Here is a 25,960-nt window from a genome sequence, read left to right on the forward strand (position 1 = left end):
GATCCAATCTATTAAATGTTAAACTAAAAGTGAACAAGAAATTTCTTCAGCAGATAGCTGAAGAAATTAGGACTGTACAGAAAAAACGTTGCATTCTTTTAAATGAGCTGCAACTTTTCTACAAATTTATCCAATGTCAAGATTCACAGATAGATGTATCAGACCTAAGCAGGTTTTGCTACATGTGAAGGCAACCTCTACCTCAGGTGTAGGGAACCTTTGGCCCTCCAGATGTTGCCCAACAATAACTCACAGCATCCTTGGTCATTCTTTCTGGAGCTAATGGGAATTGTAGTTCAGCAGCATCTGGAGGGCCAAAGGTTTCCCACACCTGATGTACAAATATCTGAAGTGCTGTCAGCTTAAATGAGTATGTGTTGATCAGGTGGGGCATAAGGGTAGCAGAAGAGGTAGCGAGGGTTGGTGAGCAGAGTGATCAGTGGTGGTAGCCCCTAGTGATTACATATTTACAGTATTTCTTAGTTCAGGGGATCTCAATGGATGCCCAAGTAAATTAACAACAGTCAAGAGCATTCCTAAGAAAAAATTGAATTGTTAAGACATTTCCAAAAATAAAAAGTGCATAAAAAACCCAGCCTGCTCTCAATGCCATTTAAGACAATCATATTGCCTCAACAACAGCAGAATACCAGTCTGATTTTTATCACAAGGCCATCCTAAAAGGCCAAGTAGTCACCATTCACTAAAAAAGGCAGCACTGATTATGCCAAGCAGACCTTCCTTGGAAGGTCAAGCAAGAATTGCAGTACCAAGACTGAAAAGACCCTGCCTCATGTGTGCTCACCCACCAACCCCGTGGCAGAGGAACATGGAGCAGCGTCTCAGATGTTGGACCCAAGTGATAGGTATTTTGGATATCCTGGTCCCTGTAGTATAGGATTCCAAAGGTGAAACGCAGAACTTTTGGGTCCAAAAACAGTAACCAGTCCAGATAGAATAACACTAGTCCTATGCCTCACACAGCAAGTTCAGCTTCGACTGTCCACAACAAACTTTACACTGTTGCTTGTATGCTATTTCAGAGGAAGTATGAAAGCTATGCTCACAACTGCTGGAATATTTGGGGGGGAGGGGTTCTTTTTTCTTTAAGGAGAGTGAGAGAGGGAAAAGAACCAAACAGATGAAAGCAATGAAATCCTCAAAGTATTGACAGCGTGGGAGTAACCATGTCAGATTGGGTCGTCGTTTGAGGAACTTTGCCAGTTTATGACGGAATGAATCCTACTAAAACGGCACAACGTACAAGTTCTGCAATCACAGTCCCAGAAGTTAGATTGGGATAGTCAATGTGGTGCCCCTCCAGAATCTCATCATCCCAGATGATTCTCTAGGCTGAGTCACATTGCTAGGATTTGCAGACCAACAACATATGGAAGGCACAACCTTAACTAACCCAAGTTAGGTTCTCTCATTGAAAAATTGTGGTCAACTGCTGAAGTTCAGGGAGCTTCTGCTTCTTCAAGAACTCCAAAGTAGGACCCTACTCATTAATCTCTCCCACTACACCAGGCATAGGCAAACTTTGGGCCTCCAGATGTTTTGGGACTACAACTCCCATCATCCCTGACCACTGGTCCTGTTAGCTAGGGATGATGGGAGTTGTAGTCCCAAAACATCTGGAGGCCCAAAGTTTGCCTATACCTGCACTACAGGTTATTATGGGAGAGGCTACAGAGGTAAAACCTACAAACTGCTACAGGGTTTTTCTTTTCTTTTTGACAATCAAGCAGTATATAAATGTTATGAAAGATAATAAAATTAATGTGCATCATTTGGCAACTGCTACAAGAAGCAATGACATGCAAGAAATGACACAGATCAAATGCTGCAGAAAGCTTTGTATTACCTCAAACGCACTATAGTTCAATGGAAAGTGTTTCTAGTTCAGCCAAGCATCCATGAGCAATATGATGTTAGGAGCGATGTAGCCGCTTGTACAAATCAGTGTGTTCACTAGGGCTTTTAAACAGACAACTCCTGTCCAATTACAGCACCCCAGCTTCTGCCGGCAGTGTATACTAAACCTCAGAAAGTGCTGTGGAATCAGAATCAGGAAATAAGCACCATTTCCAATGGGACCAAACCCTCTATAAAAGAGTAAAGCTGCTGGACCATCTGTTCTACATCAATGTTGGCATTTTCAGTGTTGGCATTTATGTAACATTCTCAAGATTTCTTCTTCTTCACATGAAATATGCACATTCTGTATTTCTTGCCAAAATGTTCCCAGAAACCCAAAGGGGACTAAACACCATCCAAGGAGTTGCGAGACTACAGGACGACACAACTCCACCTAATACTGCGCTTCGCCATTTAAGAAAATGCAAAAAATGCACAATCGCTCACAGGAATTTGGAACGGTGGGCTGCTTTTGAAAACAAACTTTTTCTGGCCCTTGGTTGCTTATACAGTGGTGCCTCGCAAGATGAAATTAATCCGTTCCACCAGTCTCTTCGTCTTGCGGTTTTTTCGTCTTGCGAAGCACGGCTATTAGCGGCTTAGCGGCTATTAACGGCTTTAAGAAAAAGGAAACAAACTCGCAAGAACTCGCAAGACGTTTCGTCTTGCGAAGCAAGCCCATAGGGAAATTCGTCTTGCGGAACGACTCAAAAAACGGAAAACTCTTTCGTCTAACGAGTTTTTCGTCTTGCGAGGCATTCGTCTTGCGGGGCACCACTGTACAAGATAAGGATGCCTTAAGGCACACTTCAGTTTCTCCCTTCCACTGCTGGTGCTACTGTTCACATAAGACAGACTAGGTCACAGGAACAGGGGGCATGGAGCACCGGCGTATCATAAAGGCATCAAAGAAGTGATCGTTTTAGTCCTGGGTTGCAGACACTGCTTCCTCTTCCAACTGAAGAAGGCATTCCCACTTCTGAGTTTGACTGCAATGATATACAGTATTCCAGGCTTTCTCAACTTTGGGTCCTCAGATGTTGTTGGACTACAACTCCCATCATCCAGAGCCAGCAGGGGCAGCAGTTAGGGATGATGGGAATGGTAGTCCAACAAGGCCGCTCCACTTCCAGGTGGGGTGGTGTTGCGGACAGGCCATGTGGCCTCCTGCTAAGCCCCCGTGTCATTAGGGAGACCCTGGCCGGAGGGCGTGGCTTAGTGCTTTTAAGCAGCCATGTGGTCAAGGGATCTCCCTTCTCGTTCCGGCTTCCGCAGATCTCCCGCCCTCCCTTCAAGCGTTCGACATATTGGCCTTGCTATGGATCTCGGTTGGTCTCCTGTTGAGGGGGCCTGGTAGGAATTTTTCCACTTGGCAAATTGGCACTGGCCATTTGGCTTTCGCTTACCTCGTAGCAATCGTCACATCTTTTGGAAGGTTTGGTGGTTAGGCATCGGTAAAACCTGGTTCGGGAGAGGGGAGGTGTGGCCATCACCTGCCCCTCCATTTTAAGGGTATTTTGTTAAAGGGATCTGGGGGTGTGGATCTTGTCTGAAGTCCGGGTAGGGGCTAGGGTCATGTCACGACCCCATCGGGGACCCTGGGGGAGCTCTTAGTTGACGTACATCAACAGGGCTCCCCCTATTGGTGGTTGACCTTTACTGGACTACCTGCATGGTGGACAGGATTCAGATATAGTCAGTTTAATGCCAATGCCTAATCCAATACCGCTCACATTCTGTAACCAATAAAGTTGTGGCCCAAATTTGCCCATTTACCCTAATATACTATGTCCAAGTGTTATTATTCAACACAAAGGGAGGCCTCGGGGTCTTGACATCTAGGGACCCAAGGTTGAGAAAGGCTGGTATATGCACTTACTTGGGGGTAATTCCCATGGAGCAGGCATATAATATATAAGCTTGCACTGTCATTAATTCTATGAATCAAGGAATAGGGTTAAAGGCCCATCAGGGTGACTCTCTAGAAAAATACAAAACAGGAAGCAAATTAACTTGTGAAACTCAATTTTAATTTTATTTTTGAAGTGTAAATGTCCAATTACAAATAAATAATTCATACAATATAACTCAAGTTATGATAGACACATTTTCAGGCAGTTCAGAATAACAACCAAGATGAATGAATTTACATTAAATAATCAATTAGTACAATGAACAACTGGTCATCCAGTTATGTTTTCAGCTTGGTCTAATATGTGTACAGCCTTTTAAAACAGTTCTCTCTTTTTGCCACTTTAGAAGACAACAAATGCAAACAATTTTCATACAAGCCCAGAAGAACACACACATTACATTTACTTTAAAAATTTCAAAAATTAGTCAAATGGGTGAAGTGGAAGTCTTAAAGCAGGAAGAAAGAAAACCCAGCTTGTGGAATTTTTGCAGCCAACAGTTATTTTCTAAGGATTTCTATTCTGCTGAATTTGCTGCATAAATTCTCAAGCATTATAGGCTCAAGGAAGTTTTTTATTTCAACTCTATACATTTTTCTCATCTTTGCTAAAAAGCAAAAGCCCAGAGAACACTTGTAGGCTTCATTTTGAGATTTAATTGCACACTGCTTTTAGCTTTAACTTCAGCGAATTATTTTACTGCTAAAAAGACAGCTTCCCCTTGAGGTAAATAGATGTATTAATTGTAAACTGCAATAGCAGCAGCATCAGTAAAACCACATAAAAAGTGTTTCCTGACATAAAAGAGTACAATCACTGCTGCTTTATTCTTTTCTATAGAGTTTGCATGGGGCTCCATCACAAGACCTGGTGAAATGAATGACAGGAAGCAGTGCTTGGGCAATTTCTTTTACATTCATTTCCACATGAAGCTTTGCTTCTCCTTGTTCAAGGATACATGCAGTCTCTGGGGCAAAATGTATTGATTTTTTAAACCCTGAACTTTTTTTTTTAATGTGGCACTTTTACAGTTCATTCTATTTTCCCATAGTTCCTATCTTGAATGACTATGGACCTCTTCCCACATCTGCAGTCCTGTGGAAATCACATTCTTGTGGCTTGAACCTTTGTGGTTTTAAGCTGGCAAGATCCACAGGATCACTCACATGCAGGTGGTCACATTATTCACCAGATCCCACAGCAATGTGGAATCCTATGGGAAGGTAGATCCCCCTTGGCAGCAGTAAGTCTTAATCACATTTACTGCTGAAATCCATCTTTCAAAACTACATCTCTTCACTGGGACAGGAAGCGAATGGTCCCAAATGTTCCTGTGGGTCAAAGCTAAAGTAGCATACAGCTACATAACAATCTCCCTACTATTTTGGAAAATGTGGGGAAGCAGCTATGGGAGCTGTACTCTTAAGCAGAGAGAGGAATTGCTGAACCCTGTCTCACTCGAGCCCATTTCTTTAATTCAGGACTGCTTCACTCAACTGCTTTTCAAAATATCTTTTTGCTGTGTGGGTAGAAAAGTGGTGATAGAAGCAAGCAGAAAACTGCTTGAAGGCCAAAGCTCAAGGACTTCTCCTCTGCAGCTCTTTTCTTTTTCAAAAAGATGTTTACACACATTTGCCATGCAATGGCTTTTTTAAAAATGGCAAGGCTCTTAAGGTTCTGAAGCTACACACCCGCGTTCCCAGGTCTGGTTGCTAAGGAAGGCCTACTGCCTCTGCTCACTTTTACTTCTGGTCCTGCCACAGAGAAGCCACAATGGCATGCAGCCAGAGGGATAAAAGAATGCTCACAGTTCAACAGCCTAGAAGATACTGCAGCACAAACAAGGAAAATAGAAAAGAGACTGCCAAAAAAGCTGAAAACAAACCCCAAAAAACCCACTCCTTTAATTTTGGTGATCAAAGACTATTTATGGCCCATAGTCTTTTCACTTTGGTTCTTTGCTTTAGTACCTGAATCTAAAAAAGCATAAAGAACCCTCCAGCATGAAAACCATTCAATGGAAATAATAAGCTATTCCATGTAGCCACATGTTAGGCCATTTGGTATCTTCACTGCAAACAATAGCTGTCATATACAACATTTCTCCAATAAAGAGAGCACAGCAATGCTCAGAAAACTAATTTGTGACAATTCTCAGAGGTATGTTAGCAATGATTTTAAAAATCCATCAGTTTTAATGACAAGGTTGAACCCATACAACCAGAAATGTGTCATCTAATGTTTCTAAAAAAAACAGAGGGCAGTATCTAACGTTTGTCATTCTCAGAGCAGACCCACTGGACTCAATGGACTGATCAGTCTACTGATTTCAATAGAACAATGGATTTAGTTCTGGATTGTGTCACAAATGCTATTCCCACACATTGTTATTAAAGAAGGTGTGTAACGTTTTTAAGCACAATAGAGGAACTAGATAAATGTGAAATTGAGCAATTCAAGAGGAAAGAAATATTTTTAACACCCATCTACCTTATTTTTCTCCAAATGAGTTTTCATGGCCAAGGCAACTTAAACACCGTAATTTTTAAAATGATATCCAAAGTGATTTCGAAAATTAAAAAAATGAACTTCAATTACTCATTTGCAGCTGTGGGATCTTGTATCTTAGCTTAGATCAGGCTGCCCCAACCTTGTGCCTTCCAGGCATTGTTGGACCATGCTGGCCCTGCTGGCTGGGGGGGGGGGTGATGGGAGTTGTAGTCCAGAAAATCAGGTGAACAGCAGGTTGGGGAAGGCAGATTTAGATAATTCCACCAGCCTATTTCGTTTCATAACATAAAAAGAATAAACCAAATGCAAAGTCCTAATGCATTAATTGAGTTCCCAAGGAATGCAGTAGTATCTTCAATTAGTGAGCCAACTCATTTTAATTATAGAAACCAACCTGACACTTTGCAATAGAACTCCATATATTAGGAGAACATATCACTCTATACACATTCTGTAATTTTTTTCTAATTAAGATGCAATAGTTAATTTGCCTCCCCAATTAAAGCTTTTTAAGAATCTGTGGCCACAGATTTTTTTCAAGTATAGGATGGGCATGATTCAACCAAAATTAAGCATTTGTAAGCTCCATTGTTTTCACTGGGAGAGAAGCTTTCATTCTCCATCAATGGGTTTTAAAGTGCTTAATGCTGGCCAGATAGTGTCCAAAATCTGAATATCCAATGCCCTACTGCCAAGATATAGGTCCAAGGCCACTGTTTTTGTAATTTGATAGGAAAGAAACCTTTTCAAATTAAAGCCTCTTCCACACATCAGACTTACTCGTGTATGGGAGAGATCAACCGTTGCACCAGCCAATGTCCCCCCCCCCCCACACACATTCCCAGCCCCCAACCTGCTCCAGAGGATAACCCAACCAAGTAGAATTGGGGGGTGGGGCACAGGGGGGCTGTAGGGAAGAGGAGAGGAAGGAGAAATCTCATTTCTGGGATGTCACAATTGGATATCAATTACTCTACATCTTCTATATTCTCAAGTAGACCATAGCAATTATATCTGTAATATTGCCGGGGGGGGGGGTAAGTAGATGAACCAAATATTGAAAGGTTTTCCAGACTGAGATCTTATGTGGCACTTAAAACTTTCTCAACACATCATAATAATCTGGAACTCCAGTTAACCCCTCAGATGCCCACACAGAACTGAATCAGCAGGGGCTGCGCCACCAGTTCAATGTCAGGAAAAGCACAGCATGCCCATGCCATTGACTGCACACTGCTTTCCCCAATTCTGCAGTCCGTCCTGTTCTGCTTCTACAGTTATCTGTGCACACACCAGAGCATGTGGACTGGAGCCCAAGGGTAGTTCTTATAATGAAGCACACAAAGGAACACACTTTCAAACTGAAGATTTTGGGCACAACAATGACCCAAAAAAAAAGTGACTCAAGGTTATTATCTCAAATAGAGTTAATCTGGAAGAATGTTTTCTTTCGAAACAGCAAATTATATGCCCAAGTAACTTGCGTACAGGAGTAAGGTACCAACAATGGGATAATTAAAGACGACATTTCCATCAGCACCCATGACATTGAGACAGACAATAGTAAACAAATCACCATCAGTACATTTGAAAATGTTCTCCAACAGCACAATCCACCATGAATTTATCTTGTGCAAACCCCCTACACACACACACACACACGCAATTCAAATCCATTTTGGCTAGGCTTGTGCAGGAGAACGTCGCAATCGACCGTGTTCTTAAAACATTTGGGCTTCAGCTAGACCTGAACTGGACTGTAACTGCTGATTTATACGCACATAATAATAATAAAAAAAAGAGAGAAACAGCCTGAATTGTAAAGCAGATAAAAACCAACACACATAAAAGTCCCATCTTAGTAAAGGACATTGTCAATCAGAATGCAATTCATTTAAAACTGAGTTGTCACTAGTTTTAACAAGTCAATTTCTTTATAAAATGGCCTCAATATATTTTCAAAATTGAACTATGTCTGTTAAACAGATTATTCACAGGTGTCACATCTGCTGTCTTAGAACATACTTCGCATGACTGAAGCCTCATTCACCCTTGTTTTGCAGGAAGGCCTGCTTATATACAGCACTTTGCCATGACCATTTTTCCTTATTTCAGATAAAAATAAAATATATATGTAGGAGGAAATTGTCAGGCACATACTTCAGCTGTTACTTTATAAGTCAGAATATCAGACTATTTCTCTTGCAATTTTATACAAAACAATTGCACAGCAACAAATAATCTGGTGTTCTGGCCAACAATGATTTTCACCAATAAGTCATTTCATTGTACATAATTTCACATTGATACCTCTTTAATATTTAAATATTTACGTAAAAAAAGGCCCCCAAACTAATCATTTTGTATATAGCCAAGTTCTCCCTCTATATATCCAAACTTCAAAAAGTTACGAATGGAAACATTATACAGGATTTATAAATCAGGTTTAAAAACTTGAGGCTTCAAAATCAGGTTAGCCCAAAAGGACATTTAGGAAAATCCACTCACTGACAATGTAGCAGAAAAAAACTAAGGGAGGGAAAAAGGAGACAGACACCAATTTTCTGCCTTAACATTTTACTAATCCTGCCAGTTAAAGACGCTGATATTATCAGAAGAAACAGCATAAGCTGAGAGTGAGTAAAGATGTTTTTAATGTTGGTCCCAAGTGATGAGACGTGTGATTCAAGTATTTCCTATTTGATCTGAGCTCACCATAGCAAAGTGGTGCAAGAAAAAAAACCATTATTTTATTTTTGTTCCATACATTCGATTAATATCTTCCTGGTAGTGTGCAGTAAGCTCTTTCCGTTTTAGTTTGAAGGCATCTGTCACCAAGCCCGTCTCTGGGGTCCAAGGTTCAGGGCTCAAACGAATTTTGAGTGGGATTTCAAATTTCTCCAGATTAGCTACAACAACAGAGAGAGAGAAAACATCCAATTATACAGTGTATTTCAAAGAGGACAGCACAGAGCTGGGAAAGGGGCAGAAAAAGGTCAACCACAATGATCAAGGAATTGCAGCATCATCCCCTCTGAGGAAAGGCTAAAACATTTTGGGTGTTTAGCTTAGAAGAATGGAAATCACAGAGGTATGGGCTGCAGAAAGTTCTTCCCGCTTTGACAATACTGTACTAAAGCTGGTGTCATCCAATAAAAGAAATGGGCAGCAAAGTCAAGGCAGACAAATGAGGTGTTTTACACAATGAACCATTCATCTGTGGAACCCCATGCAATGAGATGTGGTGATGGACATGAGCTTAGCGGTCTTCAACAGGAGATTAGTCACATTCATGGAAGATGAGTATGTGAATGGGGAATATGAACAGCAATAGCAGGGAAGAGCTGTTGCCTTAATGCCTTGGTTGTGAACTTCCTGGAAGCATGTGGTTGGCTAGTGTGGGAAACAGGATGTGGGAAAGCAGATGACGCTCTACTGTAATTTTTAATTGTTGTTTTTTAAGCAATTCCTCAACAACTAATTGTGATGAAAAAGAATCTAATATTTTCAAGTAGATCCTATCACTTTTCTGATACCTTTCTTTTATTAACAGTTGTTCTGCATTTTACTATGCAACTTTGCTTACCTATGTAAGCAGCTTCAGCTATAATCTTCTGTGCTTCTTTTTCCATTTCAGGACTGTTACATATCTCCTCCACAGTTCCTTTAAATCCTTTCTTTCGTGCTAACTCTTTAAGTTCTTTATGGTTTGGCACAACAAATCCAATGACGTAAGACTGGAAACTAAAGAGAGCGAGCGAGAGAGATGCACACCATTTCAGACTGATGTTTATATTTCTTCTTGGCTTTATGCAACTTTTCGTATTTTACTATACAGTGGTACCTCAGGTTACATACACTTCAAGTTACATACACTTCAGGTTACAGACTCCGCTAACCCAGAAATAGTGCTTCAGATTAAGAACTTTGCTTCAGGATAAGAACAGGAATTGTGCTCCGGTGGCGTGGCGGCAGCAGGAGGCCCCATTAGCTAAAGTGGTGCTTAAGGTTAAGAACAGTTTCAGGTTAAGAACGGACCTCCGGAACGAATTAAGTACTTAACCCAAGGTACCACTGTACATGGATCACATTTTTTCCTAAACTTATGCCCAAGTATAGAGTGGAGCACATGTTACTTTTGCCAAAGAGTTACTATTGCAGTGTGCACCCCATGGCAAGTTTACACATACCATGGCAAGTTTACACTGTAAATCCATTGTATCAGACTTGCTCAGACATAAAACCAAACCAAGGTTTGACATTACAGGAACAAACCTTTAAAGACCCTCAGCAATAGAGCCCCTGGGAAACCAAAGGAGCAGGAAATACTTTTTTTCAGGCAAGGAGACAATTGTTAAATCTTAAAAGGGTAAAGGGGACCCCTGATCATTAGGTCCAGTCGTGACCGACTCTGGGGTTGCGGCGCTCATCTCGCTTTATTGGCCAAGGGAGCCGGCGTACAGCTTCCGAGTCATGTGGCCAGCATGACCAATCCGCTTCTGGCGAACCAGAGCAGCGCATGGAAATGCCGTTTACCTTCCCACTGGAGCGGTATCTATTTATCTACTTGCACTTTGAGGTGCTTTCGAACTGCTAGGTTGGCAGGATGTTAAATCTTACTGATTAGTTAAATCTTGTTTGTTAAGTGTCACTAGGAGTTGATGGGGAACAATGAAGATTTGCAACTGCATTTCCACAGCACACACTAGATTAAAATGAACAAAAGCAAAACACCTCTGTCAGGCAAAAAGCTATTTCCTACTCTTTTCATTTGCTCGGTACCCTTCCTCCTTCCTAGGAGGTCAGGGAAAAGCAATGGGTGAGCCTGGGCTTGAAGACACTCCATTTCTCCTTGCCCGATAGGACAAGATGTGGGAAGGAGAGCTTCAGGATTCCAGTATCTGCTTCCAGTATGAACAGCTGTAACATGTAGCCAAGATCTAAGCTTATGGGAGTTCTGTAAACCAATTCAGCAGTTGGTCTTGGGACAAAAACCTATTAGCAGTTCCCTTCAAAGACAATTAAATATGGATATTTTGGGACAGTAACTCACATTACAGCTAGCTTTAATTTTTCTTCTTCTTTGCCATTGAGTCACCAGCTGGTGATGAATGGATCAGAAGGAATTTATTCTCCTATCAAGTCTATGCAAATTCAAAAGGGCATGTGATAACTTTTCAGCTAAAAGCATATAAAAGTTTCTAGATGCAAACACTGCTCTAGCACAAACACATGATTACATAGGCTGTCTTACCTGCTCGCATATACACAAATATTATCTATCAGTGGAAGATTCTTCAAAGCAGCTTCAACTTTACCGAGAGAAACATATTCTCCCGCTTGAAGTTTTACAAGGTCTTTTTTCCGATCTATAAAAAGGGGAAATAAAATTAATGTGACATTCATTAAAAGTTCAGAATACATTAAACACAGGTGTACAGGAGGAAACTCACTGCAGACGTGGAGTTTCTTTTATTTACTTAACAGATTTCTATTCTGCCTTTTGTGAACCACACTCCACAAAGCAGCTCACAAAGATATACAAAACCATCCAAATCCCATACAATATGAAACCATTTAAGATATCCATTGCCTAACACCAAAAGCCTAATCATCAATATAATAGTAAAAACTAAAATACAGTAATGAAGCGAAGGTCTTCAGGACCAGCTTAACAGAATTCCATAATCACTCCCTCTTCAGGGGAATCTGAGATTTAAATGATCTAGACTGGATTTCTGTGGCTAACGTCTGCTAATGTGCTCAGCCCTTCAACAGATCAATCACGGGTTAGAATTTTAAAAATAATGATCTTGCATTAAACCTTTTGTCTAGTGACTTCATAAAGTCCCACAACATGTATTTAAATCTTGAATATGCTCATATAAATCATAGAAAAACCATGTTCGTGGCATGAAATGGTATTTCTGCAATAGTCTAGCTCAGTCAAGTATTACAGGATTAACTCACCAATAATTTTTAGACAACCATCTGTCTGGAATTCCCCAATGTCACCAGTGTAGAGCCACCTCTGTCCATTCTCATCCACCATGAAATCACTTCGGGTCCGTTCTTCATTTTTGTAGTAGCCCATAGTTATGTTCTGACCTCCAATAACAATCTCGCCTCTAGGATATGGTTTGTCTGTGTTAAAGTATCCACCTATAATATAAATTTCATGAAGTGGGAGTGTTAATGTATAAATCTCTACCGTATATATTTTTAAAATACAGAGTAGCCACATTCCAAAATATGTTATGCTGTGTTTCAAGGCAACATAAACTTGAAAACCGTAAGCAATAATACCTCAGAATGTTACAATGCCCAAACCACTGAGGATGTGCAGAGGAAGAGAACTTTGGGTGGAATTCACTGTTGCACTGTGATGAATGTTCTAAAAGCACAAGTATTACAGCTTGCCAGATAGAACAATCCCCCTTTCCTCCCTTGTGTGCTGTTCTGGGGTGTCTCCTGAACCCAGACAAGCCAATTTCAGGGAGCGCAGGATGCGAATGAATCAATTTGAACTTCAAAAGCTGTCTAGAGATGTAATTAGTTGACTGTGCAGCTTATTTAGATATCAGATGAAATGATATGCCACTTCAGACATACTTAGCAAAATGGAAAAGGATATATGATGCAATGGGGCAAAACATGTGCTCTTCCAATATGCAGATTACTTTTCTCAACACAGAGGTTAGTATGTGTGGTGGCCCTGAAAGCAACGCCTAAGAACAAGATTTTGAGCCCAAGTCTTCCACATCTGAATCCAAACAATCCACTCTAACACACAGCTGTTAGGGTGCCAGTTTTATAGACCTAGTTGTCTACATTTATCTCATTAACAATGACTCACAGTTTCCATCATGAGGCTCAAAGTAAGCAGGGAAACAAATCAAATGCAGTTTACACTGAACTTTAGTGAATCCAGCATTTTGAAGCATTGCAAGTCCTTGTGTATGTTTCTCTTCGTTAATATTTCTTTATCTAGCAGACTTTATAATATAATTTAAAAAAGAAACAAAAATATATAGTGCTTGGATTATTTCTCCAGACTGCTCAAAATAGAACAAATATGCTGATAAATATTGCTGATCTTCTTGCGCTTGCTTTTAAGAATATTTATTCCAACATTTCTGTGCACAACACAACAGGTGATTTATTGAAAAATTGACACAAGATGTTCAGCTAGAAAACCAATGTATCATTTCTTCCCAGCGTGAATTCAGGATTCCTATTTCTTATGGAATGCATCCATACTCATAGGGGAAGACTAGCAGTATCTAGCTACAGAAATATATAAAAATAATAATATTAATTGTCCAGTAGCACCTTAGAGACCAACTAAGAAGTTTGCATACCCAAGAAAGCTTATACCAAGCACAAACTTCGTTGATCTCTAAGGTGCTACTGGACAATTTTATTTTATATATATATATATATATATTTTTCTACTGTGTCAGACCAACACGGCTACCTACCAGTATCTAGCTACTGTATTTTTCGCCCCATAGGACGCACCGGCCCATAGGACGCACCAAGTTTTTTTGGGGGGGGGAAATAAAGGGGAAAAAATTATTCCCCCCCCAGGCGCTTGCGGGGCTGGCAGCGGGGAGAAGCACTCTTCTCCCCGCCGCCTGCCTGCAGACCAGGTCCGGGGACAGCGGGGAGACGCGCTGCGCTGTGCCTCCCAGCTGTCCCCGGAGCTTGCGGGGCTGGCGGCGGGGAGAAGCACGCGTCTCCCTGCCGTCAGCCTCCAAACTACATCGGGAGACAGCGGGATGGCGGCGTTCCACCTCCCCGCTGTCCCCCGACCTTGTGGGGCTGGCGCTGCGGCTCTCCTGAAGCCTGGAGAGCGAGAGGGGTCGGTGCGCACCGACCCCTCTCTCCAGGCTGCAGTGAAAGCCTGCATTCGCCCCATAGGACGCACACACATTTCCCCTTCATTTTTGGAGGGGAAAAAGTGCGTCCTATAGGGCGAAAAATACGGTATGTGTGGGCAATTTAAGGGGGAATTCTATGGAGACTTAAAACACTTCACACCTGGGAGAGAGGCAGCAATACGATATTGTGCAGAATAGCAAGAGATCATAAGTTTGCAGCCTTAGGAAATGTAATTAGAGACAGGGGAAAAGGATTTTGTTTAACCCTTTGATCTTTTTGCTCAATGAACTGACTAAGCTGTCTCTCCACCGACTACTACTTTTTGAGATGTCATTGAGAAGACACAAACAAAACCTTGTGCTAATTGATAAAGTGCACCTTGCGGGGGGGGGGGAGGTTTAAAGGGAAGGGTGAGCTGAGCAGAGGCATTTAGCTAAGAACTCCCTTTCCTCAGATGGCATGGAACCCAGATCATGGGTGGTATTCAGCTGGCAGTGAGGCTGAGAGAAAACAAGTAACCTGCCTCTTGACCTCAAGCTTTTCACTGTGGAACATAAGGCATGGAAGAATGTGTGGCAGAGAGGACCTGCGTTTGGGGTACTATGCTCCTAACACATGTTCTCCCAAGCCGAATTTTCTCTCTCAGAGACGTCGCTGTTTCCTCCCCTCCACCTGTTGCTAAGAGTTTCAGTGGGGTTATTCACAGTCTTGGAAATAGTCAAAGGAAAAGGATCATTAAATGTAGGACAATATCTCCAACCCAAATCAGGTGCCACTGGCTGTTTTTAAAGCTAATGGGAGGAAATATCATCATGGGAGAGCTGATAAATTATCTCTGATGTTAGGGCTAGTTCTGCTCTCATAGGTAGTTTATGAAATATCGGAGGGTGTTGCTTTTAGTCCAGCCACCAGCAAGCCAGCCTTTGGAAGCATGTTAATAAAGAGCTCACTGGATCACTGCCACATTATTCTATTTAAACAAAATGTTTCAGTCAGTCTTCAAACAAAAGGATAATAAAGATAATAAACATTGAATAAAGAACTTCCCACCTTCTACCCAATTCATGAGCTTGATTTCACAGCAAACCAAGGGTGCTCCCACTCTGCCTGTGGCATAGTCCCAAACTGAAATTTTGGAAAATAAAACATCATTAGGCATTCAAGAGGTACAGCTTAGAAACCATCTAAATATTTCTTTGAATACCCCATGCATCATTTGTTTTTATTTATTTAATAGAATTTGGATACCACTTAAATCATAAAAATCTCTAAACTAGACATTAATAATTGAGTCAGGTGTAAAAACAAGCTGACCTAAAAGACTGACAAATCAGCAGTTAAAAAATACTTTATTACAGAAGAAAATTCCATATTAAAATACATGTCAAATTTACAGAGAGATTTGGGAGTAAAGTACTATGACTTTACTGGTAACACCTAACTATATCTCTACACCTGGATTGGCACCTCAACCTAAACCCGCCACTTACCTTCTGTTATCGTTCCAGCCCCAGAGGATTCTGTTAGTCCATAGCCCTGTCCCACTGGGCAACAGAAACAGATGTTCATGAATCTTTGAGTTGCTGCAGAAAGTGGAGCTCCTCCACACAACAAGACCCGAATCTTCCCACCCAGCAGCATCCGGACTTTCCGGAAAACAAGTCTAAAAAGGTTAAGAGTATGTTTTTATTGCTCAATAAAAATAATATCAATAATAAAGAAGACACGGAAATCACTGCACATAGCAAGTTCTGCAACATATATGGCACAGTTTATGTGGAAACTGTTCGATTTTGTATACTTTTTGATGTGTTTTGCTTATTATTTATAGCTACTCCTGTAGTTAGCCACTTTGAGCATGGTTTTTCTATGGAAAGGAATCATATTTTTTAAAAATGAATTCTATGCATGCTTATGGAGAAGCAAGTCCCACTGATTTTAATGGGAATTACCGTACTTCCTAGAAAGTGTGTGTAAGTTTATAAACAAAGGTAGATGAGAGGGAGTACAAACCGGGCAATACAGACTAGGCAACTGAGTAATATAAATGTTTTTTTCTTTCTTTTAAATACCTTACTATTTTTACTATTTAAATTTGAATGCTGCTTTCCCACATAAATATGCCCAAAGACGCTCAGAAAACAACGGCAATACTCTTCAATTTATTTCCAGGCTCAATTCCAAGTACTGGTTTTGATCATTAATTAAGGTACCTATCCTCCCATCCAGACTACCAGATTTGTGTATTGCTACCTAGCCCTGTCTTCTAATAGCCAGCAAAAGTGTCCTGGTTCCGTGACAGATTCAGCCATGCAGGCCGCTCTTCATCCGTCCATCTCCCCGAGTAAAATCTTCACCCCTTAAGGGGAAAAACACGCACACCGCTCCCTCAGTTACCTACCTGTCACACAATGGAGTAGTGTAGCCTTTTGAAATCTGTTCCATCTTGTAATTATAAGCCAATATAAACAGGTTACGTTGGAAATTGGACATTTCGTTAACTCGATTCATGACATTTTTGTAGATTCGATCCATGATTTCCTAGTTACAGAAATGAATTAGGCGTATCAAAGCAAGCCAACAACAAGCGATAAATTTTGATTTACTGCACAGGTCTCTGAGGGCATTAGTATTAGAGAACATTAGAGGGGGCAGGCCAAATTTGACAGGTGGGCTTTGGTTTTCAGGAGTTCAAAGAGCAGTGTAGGGCTTCTTAAAAGCCCTTTGCAAACAGCTCCACGTAGCTCCTGAAACCTCCTAAAACAGGGCCATAAGGAGCAGTGCTGTGCTGTTTACAAAGGGCTGTTTGAAAGCCCTTTCCCTAACCATTCTGCACTGCTTCCGAAGTCTTCAGAGGTTTGAGGAGCCGCACAGAGGTTTTAAAGAGCAGTGCAGGACTGTTTGGGAAAGGGCTTTCAAACAGTGCAACACTTTAACCGCCAGCTTTTGGAGGTTCAAAGAGCAGTACTGGGAGAGACAAGTTGTTTCAACTGAATGGAAACAGCTTCCCCCACCTTCAGCAAGGTATGCTCTCACCACCCATCAGCTCCAGAAAAACAACAATCCACTGCTCACTTTAAGCTCCCAACTGTTCCTCTGAAGCCCCATCCTTACCAACATCATGGACAACTTCAGGTCTAGAGTGGGTGGACATGGCTTCCTAAAAATGGCCTGGTGGGACAAATGGGGAGGCCTAGCATGCCAAGTTTTGCCTGTGGGCCAGCAGTTCCCCACCCTTGATACACAGCATGAACCATAACAGAAAGCTTGGGATAAAACACCTTCAAACGTTAACCGTTTTCCCCTCAAATCTATCCGCTCATACCACTTTTGGGGGGGCTGCACTGAGGAGGAGAGAGGAGGAAAATAAGCTTTATTCCACTTGTAATTGTCAGGATACATGTCATAGTAAATATTAATACTATGTTTTAAGCAACTTATTAATAATATAAATTGGCAGGATTAGTTTTATCATTGATGTTTATTGAAAACATGAATTCACCCAACCATAGTGGAATGAAGGATTACATGGGAACCGCTTAAGTGCGCAGTAGAGAAAATCCTAAGGTACTAACTAAGCTACCTTCAAATAATCATCTCATCATATGTAACTCTTGAAAAAGGCAGGCTTCAAATGCACAACTTACCGGCACAGCTGCCATTAGAGTTGGCTTCAGTGCAGAAACATCACCTTTACTTCCTTTCTTTATTTTAGAGGACTAAAAGAGAAGTGAAGAAAGCAACATGTAACCTTAAGTTAGTCTTCATCAAAAATCCTCTTGTTTGCCCGGCGTAAAAGATGCACACACTGAGAAAAAAATCATGTTTCACCATAGCGCTGGGTCAGAAAGCATCTACGACATATTTTCGTCAGAGATATTGAAACAGATACCCTTTTAAGTAGACAAATACTTAATTTCACATATATTTTAGACAAGTTTAAAAATGCGCAATTTGATACTATGGTCCAAGGTTGTTTTCAGTGGGTAGTTGGACACAAAATGTTGTGTGTACAGTTGGAAAGTGGATGATGCAGATTTTGAAAAAAGGGGGTGAGGAATTAGTCACGTTATGCTTGTGTTAAGCACTTACATGCCAAGCAGTATCAGGGCAGAATGTGCACTAATTATAAGGGTAAAATGCACTCCGTTTCCATGCTTAAAACAAATTGCCCAAACCATACAAAGAACCTTCTTTTAGGACAGAAACATCACTTATTTACCTTCATCTTTTGGCAGGCAACCCTTTCTTGTAAATACCCTTAAAAGTGCTTTTTTTTTTTGTCTCTGCTGAACTGAGGTAGATTCATAAATGAATCAGAACTACTGACTCCCATGAAGAAGCCACCATTGATACAAGGTCTAAGCCAAGCAGACTGTGCGCTTGTTCAGCTTTTCCCCCTTTTAGTGTGGGGTGTCAGATGGGGAATTTGTGTAGTAGAAAAATGTGCTTTTAAAAACCGTGCTATGGTCTGATTTGTTTGGAAGTGGGAGAACCTTACCTGATCACTTAATGTTTGAGGTGATGAGTAGCCAATACGGCATCCGTGAGTCAAGCAAACAAGTTCAGCACTTAACTCCAAAACATGAGCAAGTGGCAAGTATCCAATGTAAGTATCTTTCTCTCTAGGGGAATAAGAGAGAGATTACGATAAACTCTGTGCCAAGTTGTGTCAACCCACTGCTTGAGACTGCAGCAGCAGCATAATCTAAAGCAGTGTTTCCCAACCTTGGGTTGCCAGCTGATTTTGGACTACAACTCCCATCCTCCCTAGCTAGCAAGACCAGCGGGCAAGAATGATGGGAACTGTAGTCTAAAAACAGCTGGAGACCCAAGGTTGGGAAACACTGATCTAAAGAGCATCCTGGCACAACAACTTTGCAAGAGCAGGCCGAATTATACATTCTCCTCATGCATGTGGTTAAGCATTCTGGCAGCACGATTTACCAGAAGTAAGACCATTCTTTTTCTTAAATCAGTCAGAACATTTCACCTCCATAATTAATTAGTTCAGTATCAATGGAAAATGCAGCACCATGGGGGGGGGGGACCTCTGGTCCACAAGGTCTCCCCATTTGGCCTGCGAGGCAGTTTTGGCCAAGTCACACACTCACCTGCCCTAGCCCCAAGTCATAGGACATCAGTTGTCAGGGAAGGTAAATACAGGGCTAAGTCAAAAGGGAGGTTGCAGGCACTGGTACTGCGACTTTTCTGGCGTGGTTTCATTTCAAAAACTGCTTGGCCAAAAACAAGTCACTTGATGTTACTGAAATTTCAGGTATTGGCAAGTAGACGCCCCCACCCATTTGCCCATGGATGGGTGTCTCTGCAGCATATTTAAGCTTCAACTATCAAAGGGTAAACAAAGCTACAAGAAAGCCCTTGTTCCAAATAGCTTTGAGGTTTCGATAATCATGTTTGTCTTTGCAAAATACAATCACACTAGTGCAAAAAGGTCTGGGTTTTTTTTGTGATTTATCATTCCTGACAATCTATTTGTACTGAAAATGGTACTCTTGCCAGACTAGTAAAACAGTCACAGAACTTCTCTTTTCTGAATATCCAATACTAAAGAACATAAACCAGAACAATTTGACCACATATATTCGAACATTTTAGGTGAGCATGAAGAGCTCTTACAGTAGGGGTTCTTTTTGTGCAACAGAAGTTTAATTATTTCTCTAAGGACCTAAACAACATATACCCTAATGTGTTCATTTCAATAATTTCAGTGATAAAGCGATAAAAGCGTCATTTAGGATTACATGTGTTACACACCCAAGATTAGGAATCCTTTCAGCCATCCCAGTTATACCAGAAATAAGATTACAATGCGAGATCATAACGCCTTTGGGGACACCTGTAGAACCACTGGTATACATTATTACTGCAATGTCCGACGGCAACGGTCTCTGCTTCTGCTTGTTGACTGGAACTTAAACAAAAAAGAAGCAAGCGTCAGAACAATTTGAAAGAAAGCAAAATTGAAAGATTCTGAAAATCTAAAATATTGACTACTAAGTTATTCTTGTTGTAAACCTTAATGTGTTCTACATTTTTATATGTCACCATTTTAAGCCAATGAGTGAAGTCGGGGCTGTGACTGATAAGTGGTTTCTCTGGACACTAGGGAACAGGAACCCTGAGAGTCCTAAAGTGCTGCTGTTTCCCGCTACCCTACAATACACTTTTCCTGCTTCCATCTTATTTTCTAGTAGTCCCTGGAATCTTCGTTTGCCCTTCATGTTTTACTAGCAACCAGGATGCATCTTTCCACTGGTAGGTTCACCTGATATCAGGTATTCCTTAGAAGTTATTTTCTTTAAAAAATACTGCTACACAAACTCTGTATCCTGATTAAACAAACATACGCTAAAAATAATAAGTTACCAACACAACACACATCCACCATATACCCTGGGCAGAATATAACTGGCAAGATATTAACCACATTTAGCATTATCATGTCTTAGATTTCCTTCACTTTTTTCAAGAAAATACTATCATTAGGAAAAAGGAAAAGGTATACGTACAGTTTTCTGTTTTCTCTCCCATAGCTTGAACAGATGCCATCGTGTGAACGATTACCCCTTTGGGGAATTCTGACCATGTTGTTGGTGTGCCATCCACAGTAATAATATGGCGCATCAGAGGAATCTGAGAAGCAATACTCTGCAGAAAAAGATGTGGCAAACAGTTTAATTGTTTCCATCATAATAATCATAATGCCCTACATTTGCAGTTCTATACTTTAATAGTTCAACCTGCTGTAAATAGAGCGCATTCAAAAAGCTAATTTGATATCATCTAAGCTGCTAGGTGGGGATGCAGGTGGTGCTGTGGGTTAAACCACAGAGCCTAGGGCTTGCCGATCAGAAGGTCGGCGGTTCGTATCCCCGTGATGGGGTGAGCTCCCGTTGCTCGGTCCCTGCTCCTGCCAACCTAGCAGTTCGAAAGCAAGTCAAAGTGCAAGTAGATAAATAAGTACCGCTCTGGAGGGAAGGTAAACGGCGTTTCCGTGCGCTGCTCTGGTTCGCCAGAAGCGGCTTAGTCATGCTGGCCACATGACCCGGAAGCTGTACGCCGGCTCCCTTGGCCAATAAAGCAAGATGAGCGCCGCAACCCCAGAGTCAGTCATGACTGGACCTAATGGTCAGGGGTCCCTTTACCTTTACCTTTACCTTAACCTTAAGCTGCTAACAGTGCTAATATATTTTTAAGGTATATTATTTCCGTCGTAACTTGTTTTAACCCTATTCTTTTGGTTGCAAATTGTTTTAACCAATTTTAAGATTTAATTTTCACATTTTAACTAGTCCTGGAACCTTATGGTGAAGGGTGGGTAAAAAGAGGGCAAGTTGATTAACTACTATTTACTACCACAACCAGCCAGTTGTGAAATTTCAATATGTTTGGAATAAACAGTATCAATGTAATTTATAACAATTCTTGCTGACACTAAAAACGGTGTGCATTAAAGTTCTAATGATGAACTTAAAAAGGCACGGCTTTTCTCAGCTGCCCATTTCGCTTGTCATTTCCCCTCAGAATTCTTCTCCATATATCCTTTCTTCTTCTTCTTCTTCTTCTTCTTCTTCTTCTTCTTCTTCTTCTTCTTCTTCTTCTTCTTCTTCTTCTGTCCACTCCTTCCTCTAGCCATCCTATCTTTTGGTTCCCTGGCTCTGCTGCTACAAATACTTTTAGTGAATTATAATATAGATTACACTTGGAGACATATGGTCCCCAAAGTGCTTTTATGGTTACACTGTGAGTCAAGATGTTGGCCTATGAAGCCAATGCTCAAAAACAGGATATTTAACAAACCCTTTTATGGAAAGAAACTTCAGATCTGCGATGATTTTTCCATGCCTTGTTCAATTAGAAGCAAACAGAGAGCAACCCATCACCTCTTGACAAGTTTGCTGGCTCTCCCCCCGCCCTGCCCCCCCCCCCCGCAAATCTTGTTAAAATTGTTTAGGCTGTATTATTGGCTAACTGATGTACACAGCTTTTTACAATATAAGATTAAACCATGGCAGCTAGATTACAAATTCAGAGGCACACAAACCCCACCCTCCACCTAAGCTGCACCTCCTGACTTGCTTTGGGGACAGATCCAGGACAGGGTGGGAGGTTCCCAGGTTGGTACAAGCAGGGCAGATTGGCCTGATCCAGGGCCAAGAGACCACAAATAGAAGATATGGGGCAGCATAGCCCTACTAAGGGTAGGATATAAATAAATTTAACTACTACTACCACCACAATACTAGGAAATGAAACATTTATACATAGCACACCGTCCATGTACATGGCACTTTGCAAGAATGAAAAATTGGCCACATTCCCTGAAGTGTGTGTCAGTGTCAGAGGACTATCTAGTACAGTGGTACCTCTAGTTGCGTTCACCTCTGGTTACGTATCCTTCAGGATCAGACTCCTTCGGGATACGTACACGGCAAATCCAGAAGTATTTTTCCGGGTTTTGCCGTGCGCATGCGCAGAAGCACTGAACTGCACCATGCGCATGCGCAGAAGTGGGACCTCCAGTTGCAAATTCCTCGGGATTTGGCCGGAGCTCCGGAACGGATCCCATTCACAACCAGAAGTACCACTGTATTGAGTTAAGCACCATTATGGGGGTGGGGATCACAGTCCTTTTTTAAATGGAAACTATTGGTGCATCCAAATCATTTACACTTCCGTAATCTTCTGTTACATAAGAATATAAATCTGTAGAGCAAGAGAAAAAACCTGCACTATATGTATATCACATTTTCCTCTATAGAACTGAATAAACAAATGAACAAAATCCACATTTGGATCCGCATCCAATTTATGTAGTCAAGGACAAGCCTTACCTTCAGTTTTGTTTGCATCAATTCTCTGCTGGTAATAATGGTTGTCACTGCAGTTTCATTTAACCCATGTACTATCGCAGGGCCTCCTAGTGTGGCATAAAGTGTAACAACTAGGGAGGAAATGAATAATGAATTTCCTATTATTAATTATTATTATTAGACTCATATACTATAAATGTCCAGGATACAAAAGAGACACTGCATGCTGAAATCGTCTCAGTACACTGCTGCTTCAAATTCGAGCTTTCAAACTTTGAGAAACATAAAATGCAAATGTACTTTGGTTTCACTATGCATATTTGTACTCTGAAGAATGGCAATCTTATTTTCCAAGCCACACTAGCAGGATCCCTCTTCTTTTCTTTACAGAAGAGGTAATGTGACTTTTTAGTTCTACACCGCACTCTCAACACAATATGAGAGAGCAGAGCACAGAAAGGACTTCCACCTTAGATACTTCCCAAACGTATTATCAAAGGATCATAAAACTGTAGAGTTGGGAAGGACCACGAGGGGAATCTTTTCCAACCCCCTGCAATGCAGGATTCTTTTGCCCAATGTGGGGCTTGAACCCAGGACCCTGAAATTAAGACTGAGTTATCCCAGTGAAGTAATATTTTAATGCACCGTATTTTTCGCTCTATAAGACACACCAAACCATAAGACGCACCTAGTTTTTGGAGGAGGAAAACAAGAAAAAAAATATTCTGAATCTCAGAAGCCAGAACAGCAAGAGGGATCACTGTGCAGTGAAAGCAGCAATCCCTCTTGCTCTTCTGGCTCCTGGGATAGCTGTGCAGCCTGCATTCGCTCCATAAGACACACACACATTTCCCCTTACTTTTTAGGAGGGAAAAAGTGAATCATAGAGCAAAAAATATGGTAATTACTTTAAGACAGGGGTCAGCAAACTAAGGTCCGCAGGCCATATCAGGTCCATTTGCCTTCAAGATCCGGCCTGCGGACTGTCTGTGGATTGGCATGGATATTCTGTTCATTCGGGCTGTGCCTTTTTTTCCTGTGCCATTCCATTCTCCCCCCCCCCCTTCCTCACACACACCGCGGCAGCGGCGCCTCCCTCCCTCCTCCTGGCTTCTCCCCGCCCTGCCTAGAGGAGGAAGGGGGCTGGGCTGGGCTGGCTAAGCGCCATTTTAAGCAGTCCAGAGCCAGCCCTTTCGCACCACTCATCTTCCGCCGCCGCCCTGGTGCTCCTGTGGGCCAGAGAGCAGAGCAGACAAGCTCACTCTGCCTACCCATGAGAAGCAGCAGCGGCAGCAGCTGCTTCTCCTGTCCGCCACAAGATCTGAGGGACAGTGGACCGGCCCGCGGCTAAATTTTTTTGCCAACCCCTGCTTTAAGAGTTAATTCGGGCATACAATTATTCTCCAAACAAACTTGAAAAGCAAGTAACATTGGCCACAATTATATTTAAGTTATTGTGATGTAGCAAAATTTGGTTTTGCAGTGGCAAAAGGAGTATCTAATATTTGCAGTGGCAAAAGGAGTATCTAATATCTGATCACCTGCTTGGGGACTTTGGTTTCAGCTAGTCTCCTCAGCACTGAGAAAACAGATGGTGGCTTTATTATCTTGGCAGGAAAGGACCTCATGCATAGAACTCTGTATGCAACTCACTGCTGTGCACAAGGATCTGGATCAATTCGGGAATTCTACAAATGCTTTACGGACATCAGAGCTGTGTATCTACGCTGATCACTTGAAAGCAAGTTCTGCTATAACATCCTGATTATTGTGCAAAGTGCTTTAAAAAGCAGCCTCTGCCATTTTTCTGACCCCAACCGTAGCTATGCTATGTAATGCCAGCCATCTCATCATTCTGGTCCTATGCATGGAGAGTTTCTGTGTCAGTGTCAGCCACTTCCCAGAAGCCATAGCAGTAGCCTGGGAATTCTCAGTGTCAGAATGAAAGCCTGGGCTTGGCAGAAGTACATTAACACAACAAAACGGTTGCCAGCAGTCTCAGCTTAAAGCTGTAACATGCACATTAGTTCATACATCTCAGCGAACATGTTTAAGATGTCTATTTATATACATAAACAGCAATAACCTATACGGTATGGGATTGTAAAGTGCTTTTTAAAAGATATGCACACATATTTGCTGCGAAAGAATTTGCTGTTGCTTGTTTGTGGATTTTGAAGTGTGCATTTGCACCTGAAAAACAGCCTTGTATGTTGATAAATCAAAAGCATGTAGTGTAATCCTAAACAAAGTTCAACAGGACATTTCATCAGGCAAGTATACTGTAGAATTGCAGCCTTATACTCAGATACAAGGTCCTGAAATTGATAGTCTCAGGCATACAATTCAGCTATTAGTTGCAATGTAGTTCTTTGGAGTCACTGGTTACAACAAAAACCATTTTCCTTGATTCAAAAATTAGAATGGTTGCCATGAGGGTATTTAACAAGGAACACAATTCCAAACTGTTGCAAAGCAAATACACATGTACATTGTTTTCTTTAATTTGGTGGGAGCAAAGTACAAAAGATTGCCTTTATTAGTTCCCATGTGCTCTCTGTGCTCAGTCCAATGACCCTCATTATATAAACACAAGATTTCCCTAGCAGGCTCTCAGCAAGCCGAGGAAGAAAGAGTATAATCTCTCAAAAAACCATTGATATTATTCACCTAAAAACTGGAGGGAGAAGGGGGGGCGGAAGATGAACGAAGTGAAAAACAATTAGGCAGTTAATGAAGTCAAGAAGCTTGTCCAGTTTACAAAATGCTGCACTGATGTCATGGAGAAAGAGATGAAGTGAGCCACAGCAGCTGCAAGTGATTATTGTGCAGTCTGATCCGCCGAGTTGCCACTTAACACTGTGTATAGCACTTCTTCAAGCACAAATAAAA

The 25,960-nt window shown here is 41.4% G+C and overlaps 1 protein-coding gene and 1 long non-coding RNA gene across 7 annotated transcripts in view; one reads left to right on the plus strand and one right to left on the minus strand.

The window, feature by feature from the left end:
* The first annotated feature begins 6,092 nt into the window (after positions 1 to 6,092).
* LOC308586306 lies at positions 6,093 to 7,802 on the plus strand. Its single transcript, XR_014007782.1, has 2 exons — positions 6,093 to 6,232; positions 6,473 to 7,802. It is a non-coding gene; the product is annotated as an uncharacterized lncRNA (long non-coding RNA).
* A 1,173-nt stretch (positions 7,803 to 8,975) lies between these two features.
* The window catches only part of ACSL3 (acyl-CoA synthetase long chain family member 3), a 52,040-nt gene continuing 35,055 nt past the window's right edge, over positions 8,976 to 25,960 (minus strand). For all 6 annotated transcript variants that reach the window (XM_081192603.1, XM_081192602.1, XM_081192600.1 and 3 more), the window contains 12 exons: positions 23,087 to 23,196; positions 20,762 to 20,900; positions 20,007 to 20,163; positions 18,730 to 18,853; positions 17,876 to 17,947; positions 16,630 to 16,769; positions 15,719 to 15,891; positions 15,279 to 15,353; positions 12,315 to 12,506; positions 11,599 to 11,713; positions 9,931 to 10,088; positions 8,976 to 9,253 (listed from right to left, as the gene is read on the minus strand). In XM_081192603.1, the coding sequence (XP_081048729.1) occupies positions 9,090 to 9,253; positions 9,931 to 10,088; positions 11,599 to 11,713; positions 12,315 to 12,506; positions 15,279 to 15,353; positions 15,719 to 15,891; positions 16,630 to 16,769; positions 17,876 to 17,947; positions 18,730 to 18,853; positions 20,007 to 20,163; positions 20,762 to 20,900; positions 23,087 to 23,196 (1,619 nt within the window). In that variant the 3' untranslated portion in view covers positions 8,976 to 9,089. The remainder of the gene's footprint in view (positions 9,254 to 9,930; positions 10,089 to 11,598; positions 11,714 to 12,314; positions 12,507 to 15,278; positions 15,354 to 15,718; positions 15,892 to 16,629; positions 16,770 to 17,875; positions 17,948 to 18,729; positions 18,854 to 20,006; positions 20,164 to 20,761; positions 20,901 to 23,086; positions 23,197 to 25,960) is intronic.

The sequence above is a fragment of the Podarcis bocagei genome (genome assembly GCF_964188305.1).
Source record: "Podarcis bocagei genome assembly, chromosome: 4".
Classification (NCBI taxonomy): domain Eukaryota; kingdom Metazoa; phylum Chordata; class Lepidosauria; order Squamata; family Lacertidae; genus Podarcis; species Podarcis bocagei.